Here is a 24,840-nt window from a genome sequence, read left to right as displayed (position 1 = left end):
ACAACAATACATAAAACATTTCTTCCTATGCAAAAGCTAAACAATGCTGCCAGAATTTAATTGCACTAAAGGACTTTGAAACCTAATTTTCTGGGGATTACCTGGAAATGAAAATACAATAAAAATACATCAATAAAGCTTGAAATATAAAAATACTACTCATATTCAAAGATGAAGAAACCATGTTTCTTCTGTTCTATATCCTATACAATCCTGTTGAGTTCATAATGCTTAAAACAGGTATAAAGGATTTTGCCCCACATACTGTGGAAGCTCCACGCAATAGAAATACAGTGCAGAAGTGGTTGCATGCTGCCTGGTCTATCTGATATTGCTGATACTTTTGACAGGAACATTTATTAGACCATGTTAGCAACAGACAAGAAACTCCCTCTGATACCCATAATTGTCTTCACGAGACTGACCATATATTGTAGACATGTCAAATAAAGCAGCTATAAAAACGTTCACCACATGCAATCACTTGCTATTTTCTGAGAAATTATTGTAGTCACGGCTTGAGAATGATGAAAGAGGGGAAAAAAAGTTTAAAAACAGTAAGAACGAGATCACATTCCACATGAAAAGCATGTGGAGGTGAAGTGGGGTAGTCTGACCCCAAATTCCAGGAACAACCTCTCTTCTCTTCACCTCTCCACTACAATCTAGCTTGACCTGTGACCACTGAAATCAGCAGGACTTTTATAATTTATTTTACAAAGGGAAGGAACCAAACGTTAATCATCTTTATTTTATGGGTATTACTAACCAATGTTGGGGGGAGATTTCCAGCATCTCTAATAGTTTTACATAGCAGTTTCACAGAGGGCTACAATCCTCCATCTTAAGTCAGTGAACACTGTCTTACTCCTCAAGTAGCCCCAGAGAAAGTAAAATAGGACTGTAAAATAGGACTTTGCAACCAGTGTTTCTACCCTCAGGGGCATGTACCAGTCAGCTCAGAAAAAGGGTGGTAAAACCTGGTCTACAATGTTTGGGTATGGCCATGCTTGCTATCTGTTTCCTACACACCATTCTTCAAAAAGGTAAGGGGATTCCATCCCAGTTCTGGAAAGTCTCCATTAGCATAGAATGAGAACCCCGTTCTTGCCATCCACTAAAAACTAGGAAAATTCATCCACTGTGAACTACACCCACAGTTAACACCTGTAGAAAGTAAAAGGAAGTATCAGATGTGTTTTCCTTTCTTAGATCACAGTGATGCCTGGCTTTTTGCTTTTGAAATCTGGTATCTGACCGAAGTCTGTCAATGATCTTTGCTAAGACGCATTTGCCTTTTTATTTGTTTGTGACATTTACAAGCAAGTTAGTCTTGCATCAAGCTGCTCAGTTCAGCTTTATTAGCCTAGAGGGACTCAGGACTCTGTTGCGCATCTTCATTCCCTGCCAACAGCAAGCTACAACTACAGGTGACTGCCTGTTTTCTAAGTATAAACACAGAAGAAAAACAGCAGAGGTGAATAGATGGAGGGCAGCAGAAATGGAACTCAGTGCATTTTGCACAACGATGAAACACTTAATAAGGTGAATTCTTTAAGAGCCACGCAGCTCCCTAAAGCTCCTCAAGCCTTTTCTGGATACTATTCACTGGCAGTGCTGAAAAAGAAGTGTAATGTGTTGTGAACAGAATCCTAAGGCTAATTAAACAGTTTAATGGAAGACAAATTTCTCAGGAAAATGTGGAAACTTGGCATAGGGGATATGGATATGGATTATGGATAACAAGAAGTCAGAATCTAATGTACAAAAACATAAAGGAGAGAGGGGAAACAAATAGTTACTAAGCTATTCTGAAGCTACTGGGAGGAAGGCTAGGTTGGTTCACTGCCAATGTCAGAAATTTTTTGTGCTAACAAAAGGAAAAGGTTTTTTTCAGCTATTCTGAAGTGTCCAGCTCTTTTGAAATGAACAAGTTAGACACCTAAATACTTAAAAAATGTGGCTCCTATTTTTAACAAACCTTGTATGGAAAAGCAAGAGAGAATAAAGATTCTTAACTCACTTCATGAGGTAGTCACAACAGTGATGTGGGGCAATGACGATTTCACAGTCACAGGGTCCTGGGTTGCATCAGTGTGAAGCATAGCATGATTTTGCTTCTCACTGCCTTCTGAGTAAAGCCACCCATTTTTAACAACTATTGTTGTATAGCAAATACCCACTTCATAAGTCTGCCAACACTAATTTGGAAACACACCACCACACAGATTTCTTTTAGGAATTTTTAACTTTGATACTCGTATCCTCTTTCAAAACACACACATATCAATCAATCAATCAATCAAAAAATAAAAAAAAAATAGTCACTTAACTCATGACTTAGTGAACATAGCTAAAGAAAAAATTTCTCAGTGTAGAAATAATCCTCACTTAGAAACACTGATTTACCTGAGTGTTAAGTTACCTTCCCAATACATATCTCACAATGTTCCAGGAAAACTCTAAAACCTCAAAAGGATTTCAGATTAGCATGACAATGATGCGGTGGGATCCAACCCCAACTTTTCTGTATTTTTGAAGCCAATGGAATGTCATGCTTAACATTTATTTGTTCTTTAACTAAATAAATGCAATTAGGTTTTTCCCTGTAATCTTTCTGAACAAGTTGAGAAATATACCTCATACTTACCCATGCAGTTGTGCAATTATCGATGGGGTTGTTGATGGAAGATTAGAATTTGCTGGGTGGGTTGCTGAAAAATGAACCTTGCCAGTGTATCCAGGGATATTTGGAGTGCTAAAGGAAAAAGGTAAAGGGGGGATGGGAGATAGAGAAAGAGTAAATTAAATGACTACAGGCTTGAAATATGACCTATGGATCAGATCTAAAATAGCTACTGTTTATCAAAGATAGATCGGGTAAAAACTCTTCATAATATAACGAGTATGTATGAACTGGCATAGTTTCTTTAAGATCAGCAAAACAACTTTATGATGATCTAGCCAATGATCTGACCCAAAATCTTTGGTTCGACATCGCAAAAGTGAGTTCTTTAGTGCTTCCCCTCCCAAGTTGTTTAGGTTGAATATCTGTATGATATTCATGATTGCAAGCAACATTTAATATCAAAGAAAACATGGGATCATGGGGTTTGCAAAGAGCATAAAAGGCAAGGAAATATTCTTTAAAAATTTGATACAGATTTAGCTCATATTTAGGTTCCAACTTCAAACATGGAATTTAGGTAGCAGGCTTTAGGACAACAGGTATGATTTCTCATGGCGTAAAACCAAATGATTTCCCAAATGATTCTGAAGTTCTCTAAATTTCCCCTAGAACTTAGTAAGAATGTATTTACATGTAAATATAATATTATTAATACTGCTTAGACACATCAACTTACATTTTAGCTCGAGTACACCACGGGACTGAGACAGTAGGTGCCACATCTTAGAAAACCAAAGCCTTTTGTTAATTCTGATGCTAAGTTTTAATGTGAAATTCAAAAGAGATGGAGGAAAGAATTCAACTTATTTGAAGTAGCACAACAGAAAATTTTGATAGCAATTGCTGCAAGATGAAGCAGAGACAGACAAAATTAAAGAAAAAAAAAAAAGTAGGTACCAATATGAATTCAGAGAGATAATCCATGAAGATTAAAAGTAAAAAAATCTGTATGACAGCTTTTTCGCAGCACAAAGTTATTCAGAGAGTATCATCAGTACTGTTCTATATTGACAGCTCAAAACGGGACAATGCTAAATTATACATATATCCAGAATACCCATACACATGGAGGCTAAGAGCTCATGACAAGCTGTTTCATGCACTGAATCAATTAAATACTTGGGATTGTAAACCTTGCCTGCATTAGACCTTTGTAGGTCTTCAAAACACATGAATAATAACAATGCCTCCTTTAAAATAATGTCTGAGGCATTTTTTGGTTCCCCTGTACCCTGGTAAAAATAAACAGTTCCTTTAATTAATTAATATTTACTTGTTAATTTCAGTACAGCTGATCAGCTATTTCTTCACAACTACGTTCAACACAAGATGCAGAACTGGACATATGTGCGAGACATAGTTGATCAGAAAATTGACTTGTTTAGTAGGAAACTTGGCTCTGAAATTCCTCACCAGAATAACAGAGGTAATGACAAAATGCTGTGTCTACCTACCCCAGTTATAACAATGGACTGTGAGTGTTGTGGTTTGGGCTAGACCAGCCACTGAGGCGATATGACAGGATGATGATCATGTCACCTGCAGGCACAGGGAAAGTTCCAGACTGGGCTCAGTGATGGATGGGAACTGGGTTCCAGATCTGGATCAAAGGCAGACGAACAGAGTCCTCCTCAGGTGTTTGCCATTGAAGAAAGAGGGCTGACCCTTTGATCCCTCAGCTTTTATACTGAGCATGAGGCAGATGGGATGGAACATCCTGTTGGTCAGTTTTGGGTCACCTGTCCTGTCCACTCCTTCCTGCAGGTGGGACCCCTCTACACTGTTCTGGTTCCGACACTCCAACGGTGCAAATAACCAAGTTAACTGGCCTTGGGTGTTATAGCAATAAGCATAAGCAAGAGCCTCCCTGCAAACCATTCCTTGGCATCAACTATAAACATAGGTCCTATCACTCTGAGAGCAAACAGTTTCTGCACAATATGCTGTTAATTTCAGGAGTTAGAAGAGGCCTAGCTAAAAAGCAAAATTACTGAACAGAAAATTGGTTCTGTTTTAACTCAAACCAGGACAGTGGGTGAATATACTTGCCACGGGAGCATTGTGGTATGTTAAAGTCTTTGTACCCATAGTTAGCAGAAAGACCATCTAGTCTTAATTTGGAGTAGCCTTGCACTAACCCACACATTCATACATTGCTATGCTCCCTGTGCCATGCTCCAGTATGTGACCGTCCAGAGAAGATGGCTTTGTAGAATCAGTACAGCAGTTTTGTAGCACTTGGGAAGCTGTTACCTACACAGAATCACCAAGTAGTTGACTGAGCAAGTAACAAATTTGCTCTCTGTCTTGACAACAGCCATGCAGGGGTAACAAGTAGGCATGAAAATCTAGTATGGCCGTAGAACATATTTTCAGAATTGGTCAAAATGACTTGCAGAAAAATTTACTTTTTCATGTCAAAATAGACAATTGTTAGGTTACGTGCATATTAGGTAACTCTAGAAAATTTCATCTGCATATGCAGGGATCCCACTGCGGGATAAAATGGACATCGGGTGTGTGTGAGTATAAGCACATGTATTCATCCAAACAAATGTGATAACACTTCGAAGGAATCAGTCAGATTGTGAACAGAGTTTTATTACCCTGGTGATGGGCCACATAGCAAGATACATCTCTGCCATGTAATAAAGAAATTCCATTGACATCCTTGAAATTGTCTGAGCATCAGAGAGAAGAGAAGGAGATCACAAAAAGCCCCATATTAACTTGCAACATTTTCTAAGCCTGTTTGGAGTTAACTCACATTATAATTGTACAGCTGTGGAGATATTAGAATACATTATGCACTGTTAGGCATCTGATTGATAAAATCTTCTGACCTTTAAAACTTGCAAAACTGGAAGAAAACAGAAAAGCACTATAATGGCCAAACGTGACCCAAAATGAAGCCTGAGAGATGACTCAAGACGAAGACTTGTTCTAGACTGTCTGTTAGAAAGTATTGACAGCAGTTGGTGTATCCATAACAGGTGGGAGGGATGTAGCTCTGAAAGAGAAGAGAGGTGGGCAGCGAGAAGCTAAAAGTACCAGGATAGTAAGAAAGCTTACACTACAGTAATGCAGCTGCTCTCCTGGGAACCTGCAAAGAAGATGCAAAAATGTGCTGCGGTTATGTATGTGATAAAGCAGAAGAAACTGAGGTTAAAAAAATACCCCTTTGGTTTTTTGTTTTTGGATCATGCTGTCTAGCTCTGTTTTCTCTGATGAGCTGCTAAACCAGATTTTTGCCGCTAAAGAAAACAACTAAGTGCCAGGCTACCACTGGGCAACATACAAAACTCCTCTGTGGTTATGCTGTCGTCATCAAGCTTGCTTTCTGTAACCATGACATCTCTCTTGTTCATACACTTCCTTGTTATCATGCTAGCAACTCTTAGACCCAACAGCAAGAAACATACAGTGTTGACAGCTGAATCTGTGCAAGGTCTAAGATTTTTCAAGTGGAACGTAGTGATTCTGAGTGCCTCTGCTTTGGTGTGCCTCTGTTTTGTATGTCCATCTCGGGATTTTTTTGAAGATCTATTTTTCATAGAATCATAGAATGGTTTGGGTTGGAAGGGGCCTTAAACATCGTCTAGTTCCAACACCCCTGCCATGGGCCAGGACACCTTCCACTAGATCAGGCTGCTCAAAGCCGGACCTCCACAACTTCTCTGGGCAACCTGTTCCAGTGTGTCACCACTCTCACACTAAAGAATTTCTTCCTAATATCTAACCAAAATCTACCCTTTTTCAGTTCAAAACTGTTACCCCTCATCCTATCACTACACTTCCTGACAAAGAGTCCCTCCCCATCTTTCCTTAGGCCCCCTTTAGGTACTGGAAGGCCACTATAAGGCCTCCCCAGAGCCTTCTCTTCTCCAGGCTGAACAACCCAGCTCTCTCATCCTGTCTTCATAGGAGAGGTGCTCCAGCCCTCTTATCATCTTTGTGGCCCTCCTCTGCACTTGCTCCAACAGGTCCATGTCTGTTTACTTAATTTAGTTTGTCACCCATACTGGCATTTAGAGCTATTTGAGATGCCTTAAGGTACGTAAGATAATGTCCTATAGCACTGGACCCACAGGAGACCCATACTGTTCTGAAGTAGCAGCTAAAAGTGGTGCTCTAGGTTGGCTCCAGGGCATTGGACGCCTAGGTTTGCCATGTAAATTCCATGTCAGCTGTTTTTATGGGAGCAAAATCAAGATTGCCCCAAATAGTTTGTAATTCTTGAAAAATTTGGATCTAGCACTTCAGCTTAGCTGAGGTATCCAAGTTTTTTGCTCAAAAAATCTGTCTAGTGAAAGCGATCTGGTAGCTTCTTACCTTGCATTTACAAGCAAAGAGCTCCTAACATCTTACTCTTTCTTAGAAACACTGTTGTATAAATCTCATAGAACTAAATCACCAGATTAAGTCATTAACTAGCTCTTCTGGTTACTGCAATTACAAAACAGGCCTCTTGGGTCTCACAGTACAGAAGACTCACAGCTGGCTTCCACCTCAAATTCCCTTCCAGGAAGACTGACATGTCACACATTTATGGCCCTTCTTTTTCTCCATTATCCTATTTGCCAAGCAGAATAACCTGTGGTAAAAATGCCTCAGATGTGATTCTATGTCAGGAACCTCAATGCCTACAGCCTCTTGTATTGGTAAAGAATATATCTGAGAGAACTTGTGAAGTCAAAACAAGGTGCTCCATACAAAGTGAAGAATGGGACTAACAGGATTTTTGAAGAGAGCATTCTGGGTTGCATTTCATAACCTTCTCCCTCAGCCATCAAAGTAGGATAGGGAATGGGTATTTACAAATGGATTTGGGGTTTCTAAAAGGATAAAACAGTCAAAATGTTAATTTCCCAGAAATATTTTGAATCATGTTGAACTGGAACATTTTGTTTCTACATTTTCAAACAGTTTTATTCTGCTTTCAACTTTTTCAGTCCCCCTTTTTAGTAGGGGGTAATATTTTTCAGAAACAAGAAAGCATTTCAAGTGAGCAATAAAATCTCATTTGGAAAATGTCAAAGTAGGATATTTCAGCATCCCCCACCCTCAACCCCCCAAATGACTCAAACTGGAAAATCACTAAAAACGCATATATGGTGGACATGCTGTCAGTTTCTGAAGAAAAGATACATTGTGGGAAAGCTCTTAGGCAGCCCATGAAAATGACTGTGCAAGTTGCAAGGTAGCAGAGGGTCCTGTCCCCAGCTAATTGTGGCCTGTGAGGTTTCTGTGGTAACTTGAAATGATAAGGGACGCATGCACACAGTCAGTTGGAAGCTGACTACACTGAAGAAATACGACTAAAGTCACTACAGATATACTGATGTGATAGTAGCATTTTGCCCAATGTGCTTGAGAAACCAAGAAAAAGGGTAGTTTCAGAGAATAGCTTTGTGCAAGAACTACAGGGCTTGAAACACTTAGGACTTTGTCTTCCTAGAAACTGTATGTATTGAGTTCCCATTTCAATCAACTGCTTCCAGAAATGGATTTTGTTCAGATCCTGTCCTCTCTCTGACACAAACAACCTCTGTGGCCTCGGACAAGTCACTTCAGCCTCCTCAGTCTTCATCTTTCAAAACCTAATACTATAATCTACTTTACCAGTGTTATAGCAATGAACTAGTTGATGCTTCAAAAGTGCTGCTAATAACAGTTTGATAGAATGCATATGCATTGTGTAAGCACTGCCCTCTAGTGAGTATTGTGAGACTTGATGAGTTATAAGGAGTAAGTTTTGAATTGCTAATGACTGCCACATTTTTATTTAATTCTGGAAGCAGAGGGTTTTAATGTGGAACAAGAAACCATATTCTATGTCCTAATTCCTTTCGTCAAATTTCAAGGGGTAGGTTGCAGTTAGTACCACAGTGCTAGAATACAAAAGACACGCAAAAGAGAAAAGCATGAGGCAGATAAGGCACTTGATTGTTATGAACTGTTGCTGTATATGTTGGAATGCACTAAGTGTGCTACACTATTACTACACGAAATACTGTTAACTCACTGAAGGTGTAAGGAAGTTCTGACAATGCCAAGGAGAGTTATTTGTGTCTGTCAGACTGAGCGTTTACCAGAGCCCTGCCCATGCATGCTACAGAGGAAATCCCCATCACCAGCGTGGGAGGCTTTTTTTCCATTGACCCTTAAAACACCTGCAGAACTAAAATACCACATAGAGCATAACCTTGCTTCAGCAGCTTATTGGGGAAGAGTTCAACAAAGGAAAAAGCTGGTGTCTAGCGGTGGAGGAGAATTATACAAAATTGCATTCCTATAAAGACGTTTAAGAAAAAGAGAACCGCAGATGATTATGTTGGGAATCCATATGATGTAGTAAAATCAGTTTCTGTATGGTTTTCAAAATTATTAGGTTTAAAACGCACTTCTGAATAAGAAAGAGATTTTTTCAAAGTAGTTGTTAATAACAAGAAAGAATGAATTGGGTCATTACTTATTTTCACTTATTAATAACATGGAGCCTCTCAGAAGCGCTCAGAGAATTTAGCAGTCTGACCCTTCCTGGAAGTCACTGTAGCTGTGCTGCAAAGTTTCCTCCTATGTGTAACCTGTCCAGGGGAGCTGAAAATAGTGTTTCCTCAGAATTCAGAACATCCTCTTCTTCCTTGATACACATTTGGGTTGGACCAGCAGTTACACATAGGGGATCAGATTTTTAAAAGTGCTCAGCACCTAAAAGTTTCATTGTGGTGTTTGTGGCCAGATTTTCAGAGGAGCTTAGCAATCAACATGCACCCAGAATGTGAGCTCTTTCAGAATTCTGGTTTTCATATGTGGTTGCTGAGCTATTTTTGAAAGCCTGACTGGCTGCACCAAACATACTTTTTAGCTCTTAGTTGCTTCCCTACCTAGTATATAGTTAGCTATGTGACACATCAAGCCAAATGCAGCATTCATCTTCCACAAATGAATAAATATAATAAGCAAATAATTAATAATCAAATCAGTAAGAAACAAAGAAAAAATAACCAAGAAAAACAGACATAATCAATTCAGACTCCAAAATCTTCTAAAACAAATCACAGAGGTCTCAGATCTGCAAAATATATGAACAGATACTCAATTCTATCCCTGTTCAGGAAAACTTGTTAAGCAGATACCTTTAACTCACTGATTTCAATGGAATTTGCACTTCATGGGTCTGAAAGAAAAGAAAGCAAAGACAAGAAAAGAGTATAAAGTGAGCAGACAAGTAGATAAAGTAGGAAAAAAAACGCAAGAAAAAGAAACGATGCACAAAAAATTGGTAAATTTAAAAATACAATGAAATCTACTTGAGCCACTGGACAGTTGTGGTCCAGCATACCTAACACAATTACACAAGCAACATACAGTGAAAATACAAAAAAGTATTAAAGCATTCAATTTGGAACCTCACTAGTTAGTGGCATAAAAAGACGAGATTCAAGCCTACAACTCCTGTGCTCTGACAATGCAGTCCACTCGATGGAGCACTGAGCTGTAAAATGAGATCATGGTAAGTTTTATAAAAGATTTTTGGAGATCTGTTGGTGAAAAAGGACTGCATTAGAAAGAGATTTTCAAAGTACTCTTTCACAACATCTTCCTAAATTTTTGACTGGCTGTTTTGTAAAAAAGATTTGTATGTTGACCTTGGCAAATAAATGACAGAAGATTCCAGCTTTTAGGTATACATTGCAACACAATCAAGGATGAAAAAGAAGAACAATTACATCCTAAAGCAAATTCAGGAGTGCATACACAAACCAAAGATAACAAGAATGATGCTACATTCCAGGGCTGGAACAGACCTCAAGAGACAATTTAATTGATCCTTTTCCCCCAAGACAGGCTTTAACGAAAGTCTGGAAGAGATTGAGAAGAACTGAATTACCATCCAGGTTCTTTGCTCAAGTGTGAAGATGAAGAGTCTGAACTGAGAAAAGCACTTCCACAGCTCCCTTAAGGGAAATGCCTACTGATCATCTTAGACTGCCACCAGATCACAAACATAGTTTTGATTAATAAGTTCAGATTAATAAATTTAGCACTTCTAGACAAGTCACAACACTTATGACATGGCTTTTTACACGTGGTGAAGTCTCCCACAGCTATTCCATGTCTGAAGCACAGAGAAAAACTGGGAAAAAAAAAGAATTAGATTCCCAAGTCTTCACTTGTGTCTCAGCCTAACTTTTAAGAACTATGGCCACCATTTTGTGTTAATTACTATTTTTTAAAACCAAGTTTCAACAAAGCATCATTTCAATAGCTTAAAGCTCGGAATTTGGTAAAAAAAAAAAAAAAAAGCACAGGCTAGGGCTCAAGATACATGAAGTTTCATTCCTAACTGTGCTACAGATTCCCAATGGGATTTGGCAAACCACTTAATCACACTACACCTGGATTCTCATCTGTAAAACTTCCAAATTGCATGGTAAGGACTTCAGAGTATTATCTACAGTGCTGGGTATATGCACATCAGCTTTTCACAGCACTGATCTTATCCTAGGGGCTTTTAGACTCAACTGCAGCAGTCTTAATTCCTTAAGAAAAAAGAAGAAAAACAGAAGATGGTTTCCTGTTCTGCCAAAAGGAAGAGAGGGTGGGCGCCAGGGTAACATACAAAACATGCCCAGGTTCACCACTCTTCCTGTTTGTCTCGGCAAAATTACATGACAGATGACTCTTAGCTAGTTTCAGCTTTACTAAAAATTTGAATGGCAACCACTTTCTTGCTTGGTCTGGGGAAGGATAGTGTCGCACTCTGGATTAATGCCTGAGCACCAATGCTGTTGCTCAAGTGCTAGAGGCAGGAAGTGCAGCTGCTAGTCCATGAAAGAGTGAAAGTGACTATCCACAGAGAGATTTTTACATTTTGCAGATTTAGAAAGCTTATTTAGGCTTCTAAATCCAAAGCATAGATCTAAGTCTCAAGGATTTTAGTGTGAGTCTAGCAGCCTTACTATCTTTACATATCTTTCCAGAACTAATGGTAAATATACAAAGTGAAAAAAAAATAATTACAGGGATCACCTTTTTGCTTTCTTTCTGACTTTCTTCTTTCATAGAATCATAGAATGGTTTAGGTTGGAAGGGACCTTAAGCATCATCTAGTTCCAACACCCCTGCCATGGGCAGGGATACCTCCCACTAGACCAGGTTTTTCAAAGCCCCATCCAGCCTGGCCTTGAACACCCCCAGGGATGGGGCATCCACAGCTTCCCTGGGCAACCTGTTCCAGTGCCTCACCACCCTCAGAGTGAAAAATTTATTCCTAATGTCTAATCTAAATCTACCCTCTTTCAATTTGAAACTGTTACCCCTGCCCTATCACTACATGCCCTGGTAAAAAGTCCCTCTCCAGCTTTCTTGTAGGCCCCCTTCAGATACAAGAAAGTCACTATAAGATCTCCCCAGAGCCTTTGCTTCTCCAGGCTGAACAACCCAAACTCTCTCAGCCTGTCCTCATCAGAGAGATGCTCCAGCCCTCTTATCATCTTTGTGGCCCTCCTCTGGACCTGCTGCAACAGGTCCACGTCCTTTTTATGTTGAGGCCTTCAGAGTTGGATGCAGTATTACAGGTGGGGTCTCACAAGAGTGGAATAGTGGGGCAGAATCCCCTCCCTCGACCTGCTGGCCATGTTTCTTTTGATGCAGCCCAGGATGCACGTGGCTTTCTGGGCTGCTGGCGCACATTGCCGGCTCATGTTGAGCTTCTGATCAACCAACACCCCCAAGTCCCTCTCCTCAGGGCTGCTCTCAATCCATTCTCCACCCAGCCCGTAATTGTGCTAGGGATTGGCCTCACTCACATGCAGGACCTTGCCCTTGGCCTTGTTGAACTTCATGAGGTTTACATGAGCCCACCACTCAAGCACGTCCAGGTTGGCATCCCTTTCCTCCAGTGTGTCAACCGCACCACACAGCTTAGTGTCATCAACAAACTTGCTGAGGGTGAATTCAATCCCAACATCCATGTCACCAACAAAGACATTACACAGTATTGGTCCCAGTACTGACCCCTGAGGAACACTGCTCGTCACTGCTTGCCACTTGGACATGGAGCGGTTGACCACAACTCTTTAAGAGCGACCATCCAGCCAGTTCCCTACCCACAGAGTGGTCCATCGATCAAATCCATGTCTCTCCAATTTAGAGACCAGGATGTCGTGTGGGACAGTCTCAAATGTTTTGCACGAGTCTAGGTAGATTCTTTCTTCTGCTTAAAATCATAGCAACCTTGATGTCTGACAATCATAGACGGAGAATAAATATACTTTTGAAGTACTTAATAGAATTTTTCAGGTAGAATTGAGTTTTTCACAGCTTTGAGATGTCAGAATCTCTCAGGTCTCAGAGATCTTGGTCTCCTGGTTGACAGAAATCAATGAAACCCATAGCCTCACTCACTAAAAAATAGGAAAATGACATGGAGAATACTGGAGAATATAATACAGAACCTGTTGCTCAAACTTATAAATCCTCCATGATACCATATGTGCAAATAGCTGCAGACAAGATATCTGTTTGCAACACAGTGTACACATCAGTTTCTATTTTTCAAAGCTCTGCAGCAACAGCAGTATGACATGGCAGAACTAAGGGTTAATAGCTCTGCTACCTTCCCTACAAACTCAGAAATCCCTGTTCAGCTCTATGTTGCATGCTATGTGTGCTGTAATTTCAAAGCACATTCTCAATAATCATTTTATACTATTTCATGTTCTAATTCAAGCAGAAGTTAAAAGTCAGATGAAGGCTATGAGAAATCAGATGACTTGTGCAGGAGATGAGATAAAACAATCAGAATGGTGCATTATATACATAAAAGGTTGGTATTAATAGGTTTGGTTGCAGTAATATGGGTCAAATTTGACCATCTTACAATGCTTAGCACCCTACTTTGCCTGTGAACCTACTGCTGTAATGAGTAAGACTGTGTAAAGAATGACGTGCTGGTCCCCACAAGTGTGACAGCATGTGATGCATTGCAAAAGGATATGCATTCTCCCTGAAACTGATGTGAGAAACAGAAATGAACAGACCTAAGGTAGAGCTGTGAAATTCCAGCTGCTTCCAAGACAGCTCCCAGAAACTAGAAATGTTTAGCACATACTCTGCCATATGTCAGTAAGACCCAGCATTATGCCTTTTCTTCAGAATAGAGATGGCAATATTTTTACAGCTTCTCTCCCACTGCCTCCCCTAATGAAGAATCCCTTCTGCAGTTTCCTCACAAATGTGGACTGTGCAAGAGCACTGAAAGGAGAGAAAGGAAAGGCCTATGCAAAGAGAAAATCTGATTAAGTAAACAGAAGAGTCTCTTTCCTCTCTTTATCGTTTTTAGTTCTTACCATTATATTGTTATTTTTACCATTTTACTTTCTCAGAAGTTTGCAATTAAATGCTTAATACCAGCTCAAGCTACTAAAGACAACTTTAGGAAAGGCTTTAAATGAAAACCTCTGGATTTCAAAGTTCGTGATCTCGCTAAATGTAAGATATTCCTAATGGCATTCAGGGAGCTTTTGCAAACTCAAAGGCCATCTAGTGGCTAAAGTAAAAAATCCCACATTTTTAACACGGCAATATTCAAGTCATACTACCTGTCTACCATACTACCCATGGCACATGCACTTGCACTTCTACCCAACAAACCTGCATCCAAACCACAACAATACTAAAGAACAGGAGGCATTTGAAGTATGAAAGTTATGGCATAGTTTGAAAATAAACATTATTTTTTTTGGAAGCGAGAACTCTATTCAGAATGGCAGCAGCAGAAATTCCTTGTGCAGGCTAAGCTCAGAACCTTCTCTTCCATGTCCTGCTGCTGGGCATTTACAGGAATGCCTGTATTAGGTAGTCTCAACATCATTAGGAACCATAAGTCGGGTGTTCTGGGCTGTGATCTAGCAGATGTGCTCAGGCTAGCTTCACATGCAACATTTCTCAATTGAGAGAAATGGAAAGGTGCCTGCTGAGTTCTTAAAACTTGATTATGCAATTAGTCTAGCAAGGTTAATAGCAGGTAAGGGAGAGTATATTCTGATTTCCATCCTAGGTCAGCGCTTGTTGACTGTGAAGAGTTCATTATACCAAGACAGTATATTGCACTGGTGTTACCACAGGCAGCTTTTACTTCCCAGAATGGGCACACTAAGGGTAGCTTTTGGTCTGATAGTCAATTATTGTCAGTTCATTATGACCATTCTGTACTAGACGGATGGCAGGGTCATCTGAGCTACATCACAACCTCTAGATGGAAAAAAACCCTCTAATGTACATTTCTGGTTGAAAAGTGTGGTGCATGGTGTTAGGAAATAATTTCTGCAAAACTGTAACACTAATGTGATGCAATAAAAAAACAGGCTCTAATGTTCTATGACAAATTCATATTTCATCAAAACAGTTGCATTTAAGCTTACCATAACACAAGTAGATAAATAAAATTTGTTACATCATCATCTCAGTAGCCATCTCTCTGCTCATTTTAAATCAGCTTCCTTGATTCATTTTGTATATCTAGGCTGAATGGTCCCTTGGATTTATACAGAACTACATTGACCACTGTAGGCAGTTACCACTGTAGCCATTTACTACTGACTCAGTTATTAAAAAGGACTCTACTCTTCAAGTTCATCCTTGAATCTGAAAGCCCCCGTGTTAACAGAGTTCATTCAGGTTATTAAAAAGAATAAGGAGAGTTCCTCCCAATATTTTTCATTCTTTTGTCCCAAGACCAGATCTGTAACTGGTTTTTTTCCCCCTTTCCCAAGTAACAAGAACTCAAGAGGCAGTATCAAAATCATGCTAATAAGAGAAACATACTGTGCAGTCCTTGTGTAGCGAGGCTTTGAAGTTCTCACATGGTTAAGTGGAATTAAGTCTACATCAGCATTGTCAACGTCTTCAAGATTTACTGCACCAACACAGCCACTGTTTGGGTAGAAAAGAAATCACACATATGTAAATTATTCATAAGACAGCTGGTGGAGGCAGCTGAACCATATACTGCATGCTCCAAAATTGTAGTTATTTATTAAAATGGTCCACAAGAAAAAACATGGAGATGAACTGCCCTGTGTGCTTGGCATGTCCCAAGATGAAAACAATCATCTGCTGAACTTGCAGCACATAACAAATGATAGCTCTCATACATATGTGCAGAGAGGAGGCTTGGGAATAAGAATGGAAATAAGATAGAAATTCGTCATCTCTTGTCCTTTTGGCTATGCCCATGAACAGACTGGGCTATTCTTCCAAAGAGGACATAACAGATCCCGATTTCTAGTTTATAGGTAAAGGCTGGAGTCACCTGCAAACAGCGGACTCAGCACACACTCTCCCTTGGCACCAGAAAACACCTTAAGATTAGATAACATAGTCCATCTGCAACTCTTGCTTGAGAAAATAAGGGATGGATTGCTTGGGCTTAATCAAAAATGTAGAAAGTAGAAACAACCCAGGAACATTGTACTTACGTATACAAAGGGATATGACAGGTTTGAGAGCTTCGGCTTACACTGTTAAAGACAAAATAGATCAATCACCTTTTTTTCGCTAGACAGAATATTCTGATAGAATATTTATGAGGTCCCAAAAGAGATATGGTGACAAGTCAAAGTTTTGCTCTTGAAATGATGCAATGCTCATTTGAATTTGGTAAAAGACTGTGGTAAATGATTAGGTTGGCATATATGCTAAACGACCCTGTTCAGTGGGCAGAATCTTGTCTTTTAATCTTCATCCTCAGATACTGGGACTTCAGTCAATTTCCTAAGAGAGTATAAGCAAGTTTTCTTCAAAAATGAACTACTTCTCTACTTGTAACACTTCTTTTATTCAATTCTTGGCTCTTATCTGAGCCCTTCTGAACCTCCTGTGACTCTTTACTGGTCTCATCTAAAACATTCTGCACTGAGATGGAATAGAGTAAAGGAAATACAGAGTGAAGAAAAGACACGGATGCACAGATGATTGTTTTTGATTCTACAGACAGCAGATAAAACCTTGAGTTTCTACATACGTATGACTACTGTGGTGTTTTCATAGATGTCATGTCTTAACAAAAACATCAGATACATGAAGTCATGACAATCATTCATTTACAGATTTCCTCTGTTCTGCTTTTATATTTAAACTATCTCACAGGAGACGCATACCAGAGTATACTTTTCATATAGTTATTGATTGACAAACTTAACTTATCTAGTTACAAAACACTACTGAATTTAGTCTCTGAAATAATTAGCTGTATGCAGACTTCATAAAGGAAGTGTTCAGAGGACCCCAATATTCACAAAAAAATGAAACTTACAAACTAACAGGTCTCTGTGGAGAGGTAAAAGATCTTGTTTGAAATCTGTCCCAGAGGACTCCGACAACCTAAAATCATAATTAGATGTTTCTTGTAAGGCAAAATTACCTAATTAATTTGGCTTAATAGATTTTCATGCAGTAATCAGAGCCAACAGCAGGACTGAATTTTAGTTTAGTAAAAATAATAATTATTACTGTTAATAGTCACAAGTAAGCTAATATAATGTGAAATTTGTTATGCTACAGCATCATTCTCATCAACAAATTTTTCATCAATATCCTTATCCTGTCTTTCGGTACTGTGCATGCATATCTTCTTCTGTACCAATTGACAGGGGAGGGAAAAAATACAAAATCATTTGAGGCAATTACTGGAGTGTGCTCATGACCTTAAATGCTTACTTGAGACTGTTTTTATTTGAAAACATTGCTGTGGGTTTATGTGTATAACCTACACAAAATTTAGGCTACATTTCATTGGCAAAACCTAAAACCTGTTGGCAAGAAATTGCTCACTGACTTGGCTTATTTCAGGTTCAGGATTGTATCTCTTTTTTGTGAAACACTGGGAAACAGGATCAGCCAACACTTCCACTGTTGATTCTGGAGCCTGGATTTTGGAAGGTAATATATTATCCCAAGGAACTTCTTCATAAGCTCTAGATCAACAATAAAAAAGATAAAAAAGTTTCCGTATAATCCTTAGTGAATGACATCAGTAGCTGGATAATAAGGAATTATGTGACAAAGAAGGATCTAGAAAATAACAAAGCTGTACATTTCTAGTTTAAAGGGAAATAAAAAGCCTGGAATTATATGTTTCTTGTTGGGGAACAAGTAGTTATGGTACAGTTTCACAGGCTTATCTTCTCTAAAACTTTCTCACTCGCTAATTGAAAGAGGCAGTTGATCTTCCAAGAAGCTTACAGTGATGATGGGATTTATTTTTTCTAAATGTGAATAATCAGTTAAGTGAGATGAGACATAAATAGAGATTAGATACCAGTCACATCATGCCTGTGACAGGCGTTGAAGACAGATGTACAGAATGCCCTTTTGGAAACTCCAGTTTCTCTTCACTGCCTATAGAGGAAGTGGAGATGAAAGGCACAGACGGGACACAAGCTTTTAGATAACTAAAGGTCATGAGATGAATCCCATACTGAACACTGTTAAAACACCAGAATTTCTAAGTGATAGAAAAACTGTTTGTAGTCTTATATGTCCTGCTACCTAAAGATGCCCACTAACAAAAACAAGATGAAAAACTGAAGCAAAGCACAAGCAAAAGCTGTTTTTAAAAGAAATTGTATCTCACTTTTGAGTATTTGACTTGTAGAAATAGTCTCTTGCTTTTTCTTCTCTCCACCTTGCAGAAGGATCACTTGATTCCTAAGAGAAATCAAATACATGGCAGAAAGCAACACTATCAACATATATGACACTTCGATTGCTTGTTTAAAGAGTGAATTGTATGTATCTGCATTTTCCTAGTTTACTATCTTCTTTTTCATCAAAATGTGAAACATGGAATTTCATTCACATACTTCACCAGCCAGCACTGGAGATCAAGAATGGATCTGAGTTTTACTCAGGAAGGAAAATTTAATATAGTGAGTGCAAGTTTAAAAATGAATAGAATGTCCTTGCCTCTCTACTCCTGAGGAAGGTAGCCTTCCATTTGTTATATTATTTATAGAATGGCATAGCAAACACATTTTGCAGTCCCTCACATATGCCTGAAGTATTTTTATGATGTTCACTGCTACAAATGGTGTTCCCCAGGGTTCAATTCCAGGGCTAATTCTGTTCAACATATTTATCAACTGTCTGGATGCAGGAGTTGAATGCACCATTAGCAAGTTTACTGATGATATCAAACTGGGAGGTGCTGATGACTCTCTTGAGGGACAAGAGGCCTTGCAGAAGGATCTAGATAGATTGGAGCATTGGGCTATGATTGATGGGGTGAAATTTATTAAGTCCAAATGCTGGATCCTACACCTAGGACAGAGTAATGCCGGGCATGAGTATAAATTGGGAGAGGAGTGGCTGGAGAGCAGCCCTGCAGAAAAGGATCTGGGGGTGCTGGTCAACAGCAGGCTCAATATGAGTCATCAGTGTGACCTGGCAGCAAACCACATCTTGGGGTGCATCAAACACAGCATAACAATGTGGTCAAGAGAGGTGATTATCCTGCTGTATTCAGTGTTTGTGCGGCCTCACCTCGAGTACTGTGTGCAGTTCTGGGCCCCACAATTTAAGAAGGATGTGAAGGTCCTTGAATGCATCCAGAGGAGGGCAACAAAGCTGGTGAAAGGGCTGGAAGGAATGCTCAGTGAGGAATGCCTAAGGACTTTGGTCTTGTCTAGTTTGGAGAAAAAGGAGGCTGAGGGGCGACCTCATCGCTATCTACCACTTCCTGAGGAGGGGAAGTGGAGAGGGAGGTGCTGATCTGTTCTCCACGGTACCCAGTGATAGGACATGTGGGAATGGTTCAGAGCTGGTCAGGGGAGGTTCAGACTGGACATTAGGAAGCATTTCTTTACTGAGAGGGTGGTCACACCCTGGAACAGGCTTCCTAGAGAAGTGGTTGATGCCCCAAGCCTGTCACTGTTCGAGCGGCATTTAGACAATGTTCAAACCATGACACCTTAATAACATGCTTTAACTTGGTCAGCCCTGAATTGGTCAGGCAGTTGGACTAGAAGATCATTGTAAGCCTCTTCCAACTGAAATACTGTATTCTATTCTTCTATTCTATTCTATCCTATCCTATTCTAACAATTTAAGCATGTGCAACACTTCAAGGACTATGAATAGTCTCATCAGTGTAGAATGATGAAAGATGACATTACATTTTCAGTATGGGAAAGATTTAGTTTGACTTGCGCTATGGAATCATTGACGTATTTACTTACTTGTTTGTGACTTGCACCAAATAAGGCAGTGCCAAAGTATTAAAGATATGAGTATTTATACGAAGTATGAGATCTCGGTATCTATTGTACATTCTGGTATTTTTACTCTAACTCCGTCTCCAGTTACATGTAACCGACACTGGTAGTATCAGCCTCACATTACAGTCTAAATGCCTTAACCAGAGTAATAGTACAAAAACCAAAAATTACTGGAGTGATGGCCACCATTAAAATCTGTTCATGCTAACATACAGCTACCTGAAATACAGCCCTTATTTCAATATAATCAGATGAAGAAATGAAAAAGTCCAATTTCACTGCACCACTGTAGTCATTGCCAAAAGAACGTTAAATGGAAAGCAGACTAGAAAGAAAATTATTTAAGCATGTTTTCTGTCATTACAAGAAAAGTACCAAACACTTGCCTTGAGATTGGGATCCATACAAAATGTAACAATACGGTGTTGGTCAGGTAGAGCAGCAGCAACTTTCACTGGAGTTCTCCAACCTGAAAGAAAGGGCTTCTTATTGTGGTAATCAATTTGCAGCAATCCTTATTGTTTTTAACTGGATGAAAACAACTCATGGCTTGTTCCAATGTTCAACCAATGTTCAGTTACCTGTTACCACTCTCAGTTACAAGCTTTCACAAAAATACATTAAATTACATGGAAGATGAAACTAAGTGATAAATAATACCACAACATACATTTCTATGGTTTGGCCTATTTCACATGTTGTCATGTACAGTACTAACTGTATAAAGGAAAGTATTCAAATTAGCAAACATAACAATAAAAGTTTGTTAATGCAACCCAAACTAGTAATTGCATATTGTATTTCTACAGTTAGGTAATCTTTGCCAAACCTGACAGCAATAAACAAGCTATTCCATGAGCAGTAGGTGACTGATTTCCTAAAGATATTTCTCTCTCTCCTTCATCCTCCCATCTTCACATTCCAATAATTTGAGCTCTGCCTGACCAGGTCCCATAAATAAGGCTTATCCACCCAGAGGCCATATCCTGCAGTTACTGTAGAGTCACAGACATGGTGACTGGTGAGCCCGTACACACATGCTGATAACGAACGGAGCTGCTGCCAAACAGAAACATGTTATAACACCCGAGTTTTAGCTCCCTCAAGAGAACATTCATTTATGTCTTTCCTCTCACCAGACTTCAATCTTCAAAAATCTTGCAGGGATGCAATGATCCTTGAGATGTTTATATCTCCGCCAAATTTGGCAGAAATTAGCCAACAGGGTTAAAAGTTATTGGGGAAAACCAAGACATAAATAAGATGAATGGAAACAACTTGTCTCCTTAGGGCATCAGGATAAAACCCACAAAATAATCCTAAAAATAAGGTAAGGGATATGCATGAGAGTATCATTAAGACTGCTGTACCACTAGCTAGCATAATGCTTTTGGTGACTTGGGGAAAAGTGTATTTCTAAATATACTTCGTTACACTAGAGTAAAAGAGGTAGGCAGCCAAATAGCCATCACACCACTCTGTGAGCACTGGAAACTATTATTTGGTATCAAGAACGTACCACTTAGGTAGTTTTCAACCTGCTTTTTACTTCCAGACCCTTCGAAATTTCCAAGACCTTTATGTAGCAAATTTAAGCTAAAAAGCAAGAGAGTTACTTTTCCTAGTTATTTGTAAAAATGTTAGGTATACTTTGGATAAAATAGTTTACAGACTAAAAGCTGAAAACCACCACACAGAATGCAAAATTAGTTCTTGCAGAACTAATCCCTCTGACAAAGTTTAAAAGAAAATCACAGCCTTCAGTAAAAAAGACTAAGTTTAGTATCCTAATGCTATATGTAGGTACTGAAAGAATATGACCAGTTTTTTATATGAGCTTTTTGCACAGTGTGCTATAACTTTAAGTTGCTGCTTTTGAAAAGCTTGACAGAATTTGTGGATCTTTGCACTGTGAAGAGTTTTCAAACTGAATCACTCTCCAATTAAAACAATTCTTTTGGAAAGTGTCTCTTAAACAGGTAACGTGCTTGTAGTAAAGATGGTGGCTGCATCTTCATTGCCTCAGCTTCGGGTAAACTTTAAATGCTATCTGCAAATATACAACTTGTACTCGTATGGGAATGTTTCCATTAAATTTTATGCCTGTAATGTTGTAATTACTTAATAGGTATGCATGTACTAGTGCCCTCTACATTAAAGAGGTAGGTGGCTCAAATATATCCATCCATATGTCCTAGTAGTTCCATAAAAAATAGTCTTCCTCTGGTCCATTGATTAAAGAGCTAAAGGTTACAACTGTTATTCCTTGTGTTGTATGTGTAAAACACTCATGTCAGCTACAATGTCCTTGGGAAGACATGTATATAATTTTACATTTGCTTTGATAATTGTACATACACATTTCTAGAGACCTCTGCTCTTGCACTGTATACTGTAATTTGCCATCATGACACTACTGGCCTACTGCTGGGATGATTAATCTTCTAACATTTACTTCTACTTTTGCTTTCAGTGGAAAGCTCTAGCGTAAAAACCACAATGATTTTTTTCTTTAAGTCAACTTTCTGGCATTTTCAATGCCCCTAATGATTTGCTCAGTCCACAGGATCAAAAATAGCATGATCTGTTCTTGTCCAAGTTGGGAACTCAGTGTCTTGGCTTTGTGATTTTTAATTAATGACAAACTTTATGATATGGTCAGTTTAAGTTTATTAATTGAAATAATCTCCTAATCTGACAAAGCAGGATTCAATGATGGATAATGAATTTGGGGAATTTCTGGCTTGGATTCTGAGTCAGAAACTGAAGATGTACTCATTCACAGTTCTAAGCTGTTTCCCAGAAACCATGAAAGCCAGAACATCTTTTTGTTTTGTTTTTAAATGCAAAAGTGAGATTCTTATGTCTCCACATAAAGACATATGTAGAGAGGTTTCACAAAACCAGCAGTCTCACAAGCTTCACTGCATCTCACTGTTGTTCAAAAACTATGCACTGTACTTGACCTCTTATATTTTAAAAATAGTAGGAGTATTGACTTCAGTGGGCCCCGCAAGAGATAATAACACCAACTGAAGGGTTTACGGATAACGTTTCCGGATTATTTTGATTAGTTATTTGGTTAATTATTCTACTTCTCTTTATACATGAAAAATAAATATAACCTATTAACACTACTTCTCTCCTCTCCTCTATTCCTTTGAAAGAAAAGGCTACAACTCATCTCCTGAAAATTAACTATAAATAAGATATAACCCGTCAGTTTATATTGGAAACACATGCATGGCAAAAGAAGCTGCAAAGATAGAACAAAGTTGTTGAATAAACAAAGCATCACTCTGCTATTAGGCAAGTGAAAAGCAAATGCATAGTGAAATACCTAACTGTAGGGATGATAAATAATCAGATCCTTAGTGCAACCACAGTTGTTTTATTCAATGGTACTCAGCCCTCAAGAGATTATTCTGATTTTTTATGCATTATTTCCAGATGACCTACTAGCTTATCAGGCAGTATGCTATTACACATTTCATTGTGTTATGGGTAATTATTTAACAGCACAGATATTCTTGAGGGTACTGTAGGCCATTTTGCATTCTTAGTTGACTTTGTTTATATGCTACAATAGTTATGAGTGATGCATGTTATTTATGAGTGCCCTTGAATTGTTCATTTGATGTTTTTCAAGTTGCACCTTTTTTTGCTCTTTGCTTTGCATTTTGTTGTCCCTGACTAACTTTTCTTTTTTCTCTTTCTGCAGGCAGGTAAAAGGTTTTGTCTCACTAAGTACATATGTTACAAACTGGGGCTGCACCAGCATTGCCTACAGTCATTTTCTATCATTACTGGAAAGGCAGGAGAGGCTGGAATCCTACTTTGATATGCCTCACACTCAATGTGCCGCTTAATCGTGGATTACTCCGGGATGATTTCTTCTCCAGAGTAATGATTACTCTGGAGAAAATGCTTCTTGCTACAGGAGAGGAAGCAGTAGGAATGGAACTCTTCCTATACAAAGGCCATTGGGAAATAAGTATAATGTGCCCACAATTTTTTTCTTCAACAGAGCCTCTTAAAGTAACAATGGAATAATAAATTTTTCACACGGATAAATAGTTTATTAGAAGGTCAGAGAAGGAGGGAAGGGGTAAATGGTAATTTTCCACGTGGATAGAGATCACCTGTAGAGAGACCTGGAGGTAACCCATGTGGGCTTAGGACGTTGTTGCTTAACATATTCACAGATTACATGGAAATAGAGGGTTGGAAGTTAAGTGATGGGTTCAAAAAGCAAATGGATATATTCATGAAGGCAAATCTGTGAATCCATGACTACTATCTACAAGCACACCATCTCCTGGTCACAAATATCTGGTAAGCAAATCATCACAATAGCAAAATACGCGGAGGAAGTATGATGACATTCTTTGTTAATTATCCACAGGCTTGGATGGAATACTGGATTAATTGGGCTTTTGGACAAATGCAAATATGGCCACTCTAGCAGCAGCATGAGTTAACTGCTTATTTCTTACTATCGAGTCTATAGGTAAACTCTATAGTGTTTCCCATTTCCCAGTTTTTGAAGAAAACTGTATCTACAGATGTGTCAGCTTCCAGTAGGGTAAGAAGTCATCTCTGTTCCTTATCAGACTTATCAAATATCCTGGTTCCTTCTGCAATCCTCACGCCCATCTGTCTGTTAAGTCACACGAAACTGAATAATTACAAACTGGATATGAGGGCTTTGTCACCAGGTTCCCAGGTACAAATATACCTGCACGGTCAAATTCTGAGGTCCTCCTAAACACTGCAAAGAAACTTTGAGACCACAGGGAAAAGGTTACAAAATCCTGTTGCCATATGAGCGAGAGGAGAGGACTCTACAGGCAAACACAGTCAACT

At 39.0% G+C, this 24,840-nt stretch overlaps 1 protein-coding gene across 1 annotated transcript in view; it reads right to left on the bottom strand.

The window, feature by feature from the left end:
- LOC104285355 (chromosome unknown open reading frame, human C7orf72) overlaps positions 1-24,840 on the bottom strand; it is a 28,697-nt gene that overhangs the window by 1,066 nt on the left and 2,791 nt on the right. The window contains exons 2-8 of the mRNA XM_009883805.1: positions 20,361-20,443; positions 18,333-18,406; positions 17,535-17,673; positions 17,013-17,080; positions 16,177-16,218; positions 15,524-15,631; positions 2,651-2,758 (exon numbers count right to left, since the gene is read on the bottom strand). Of these exons, the coding sequence (XP_009882107.1) occupies positions 2,651-2,758; positions 15,524-15,631; positions 16,177-16,218; positions 17,013-17,080; positions 17,535-17,673; positions 18,333-18,406; positions 20,361-20,443 (622 nt within the window). The remainder of the gene's footprint in view (positions 1-2,650; positions 2,759-15,523; positions 15,632-16,176; positions 16,219-17,012; positions 17,081-17,534; positions 17,674-18,332; positions 18,407-20,360; positions 20,444-24,840) is intronic.

Source organism: Charadrius vociferus, unplaced genomic scaffold (genome assembly GCF_000708025.1).
Source record: "Charadrius vociferus isolate BGI_N301 unplaced genomic scaffold, ASM70802v2 scaffold103, whole genome shotgun sequence".
NCBI classification, from domain to species: domain Eukaryota; kingdom Metazoa; phylum Chordata; class Aves; order Charadriiformes; family Charadriidae; genus Charadrius; species Charadrius vociferus.
This window is presented reverse-complemented; position numbering and strand designations above follow the sequence as displayed.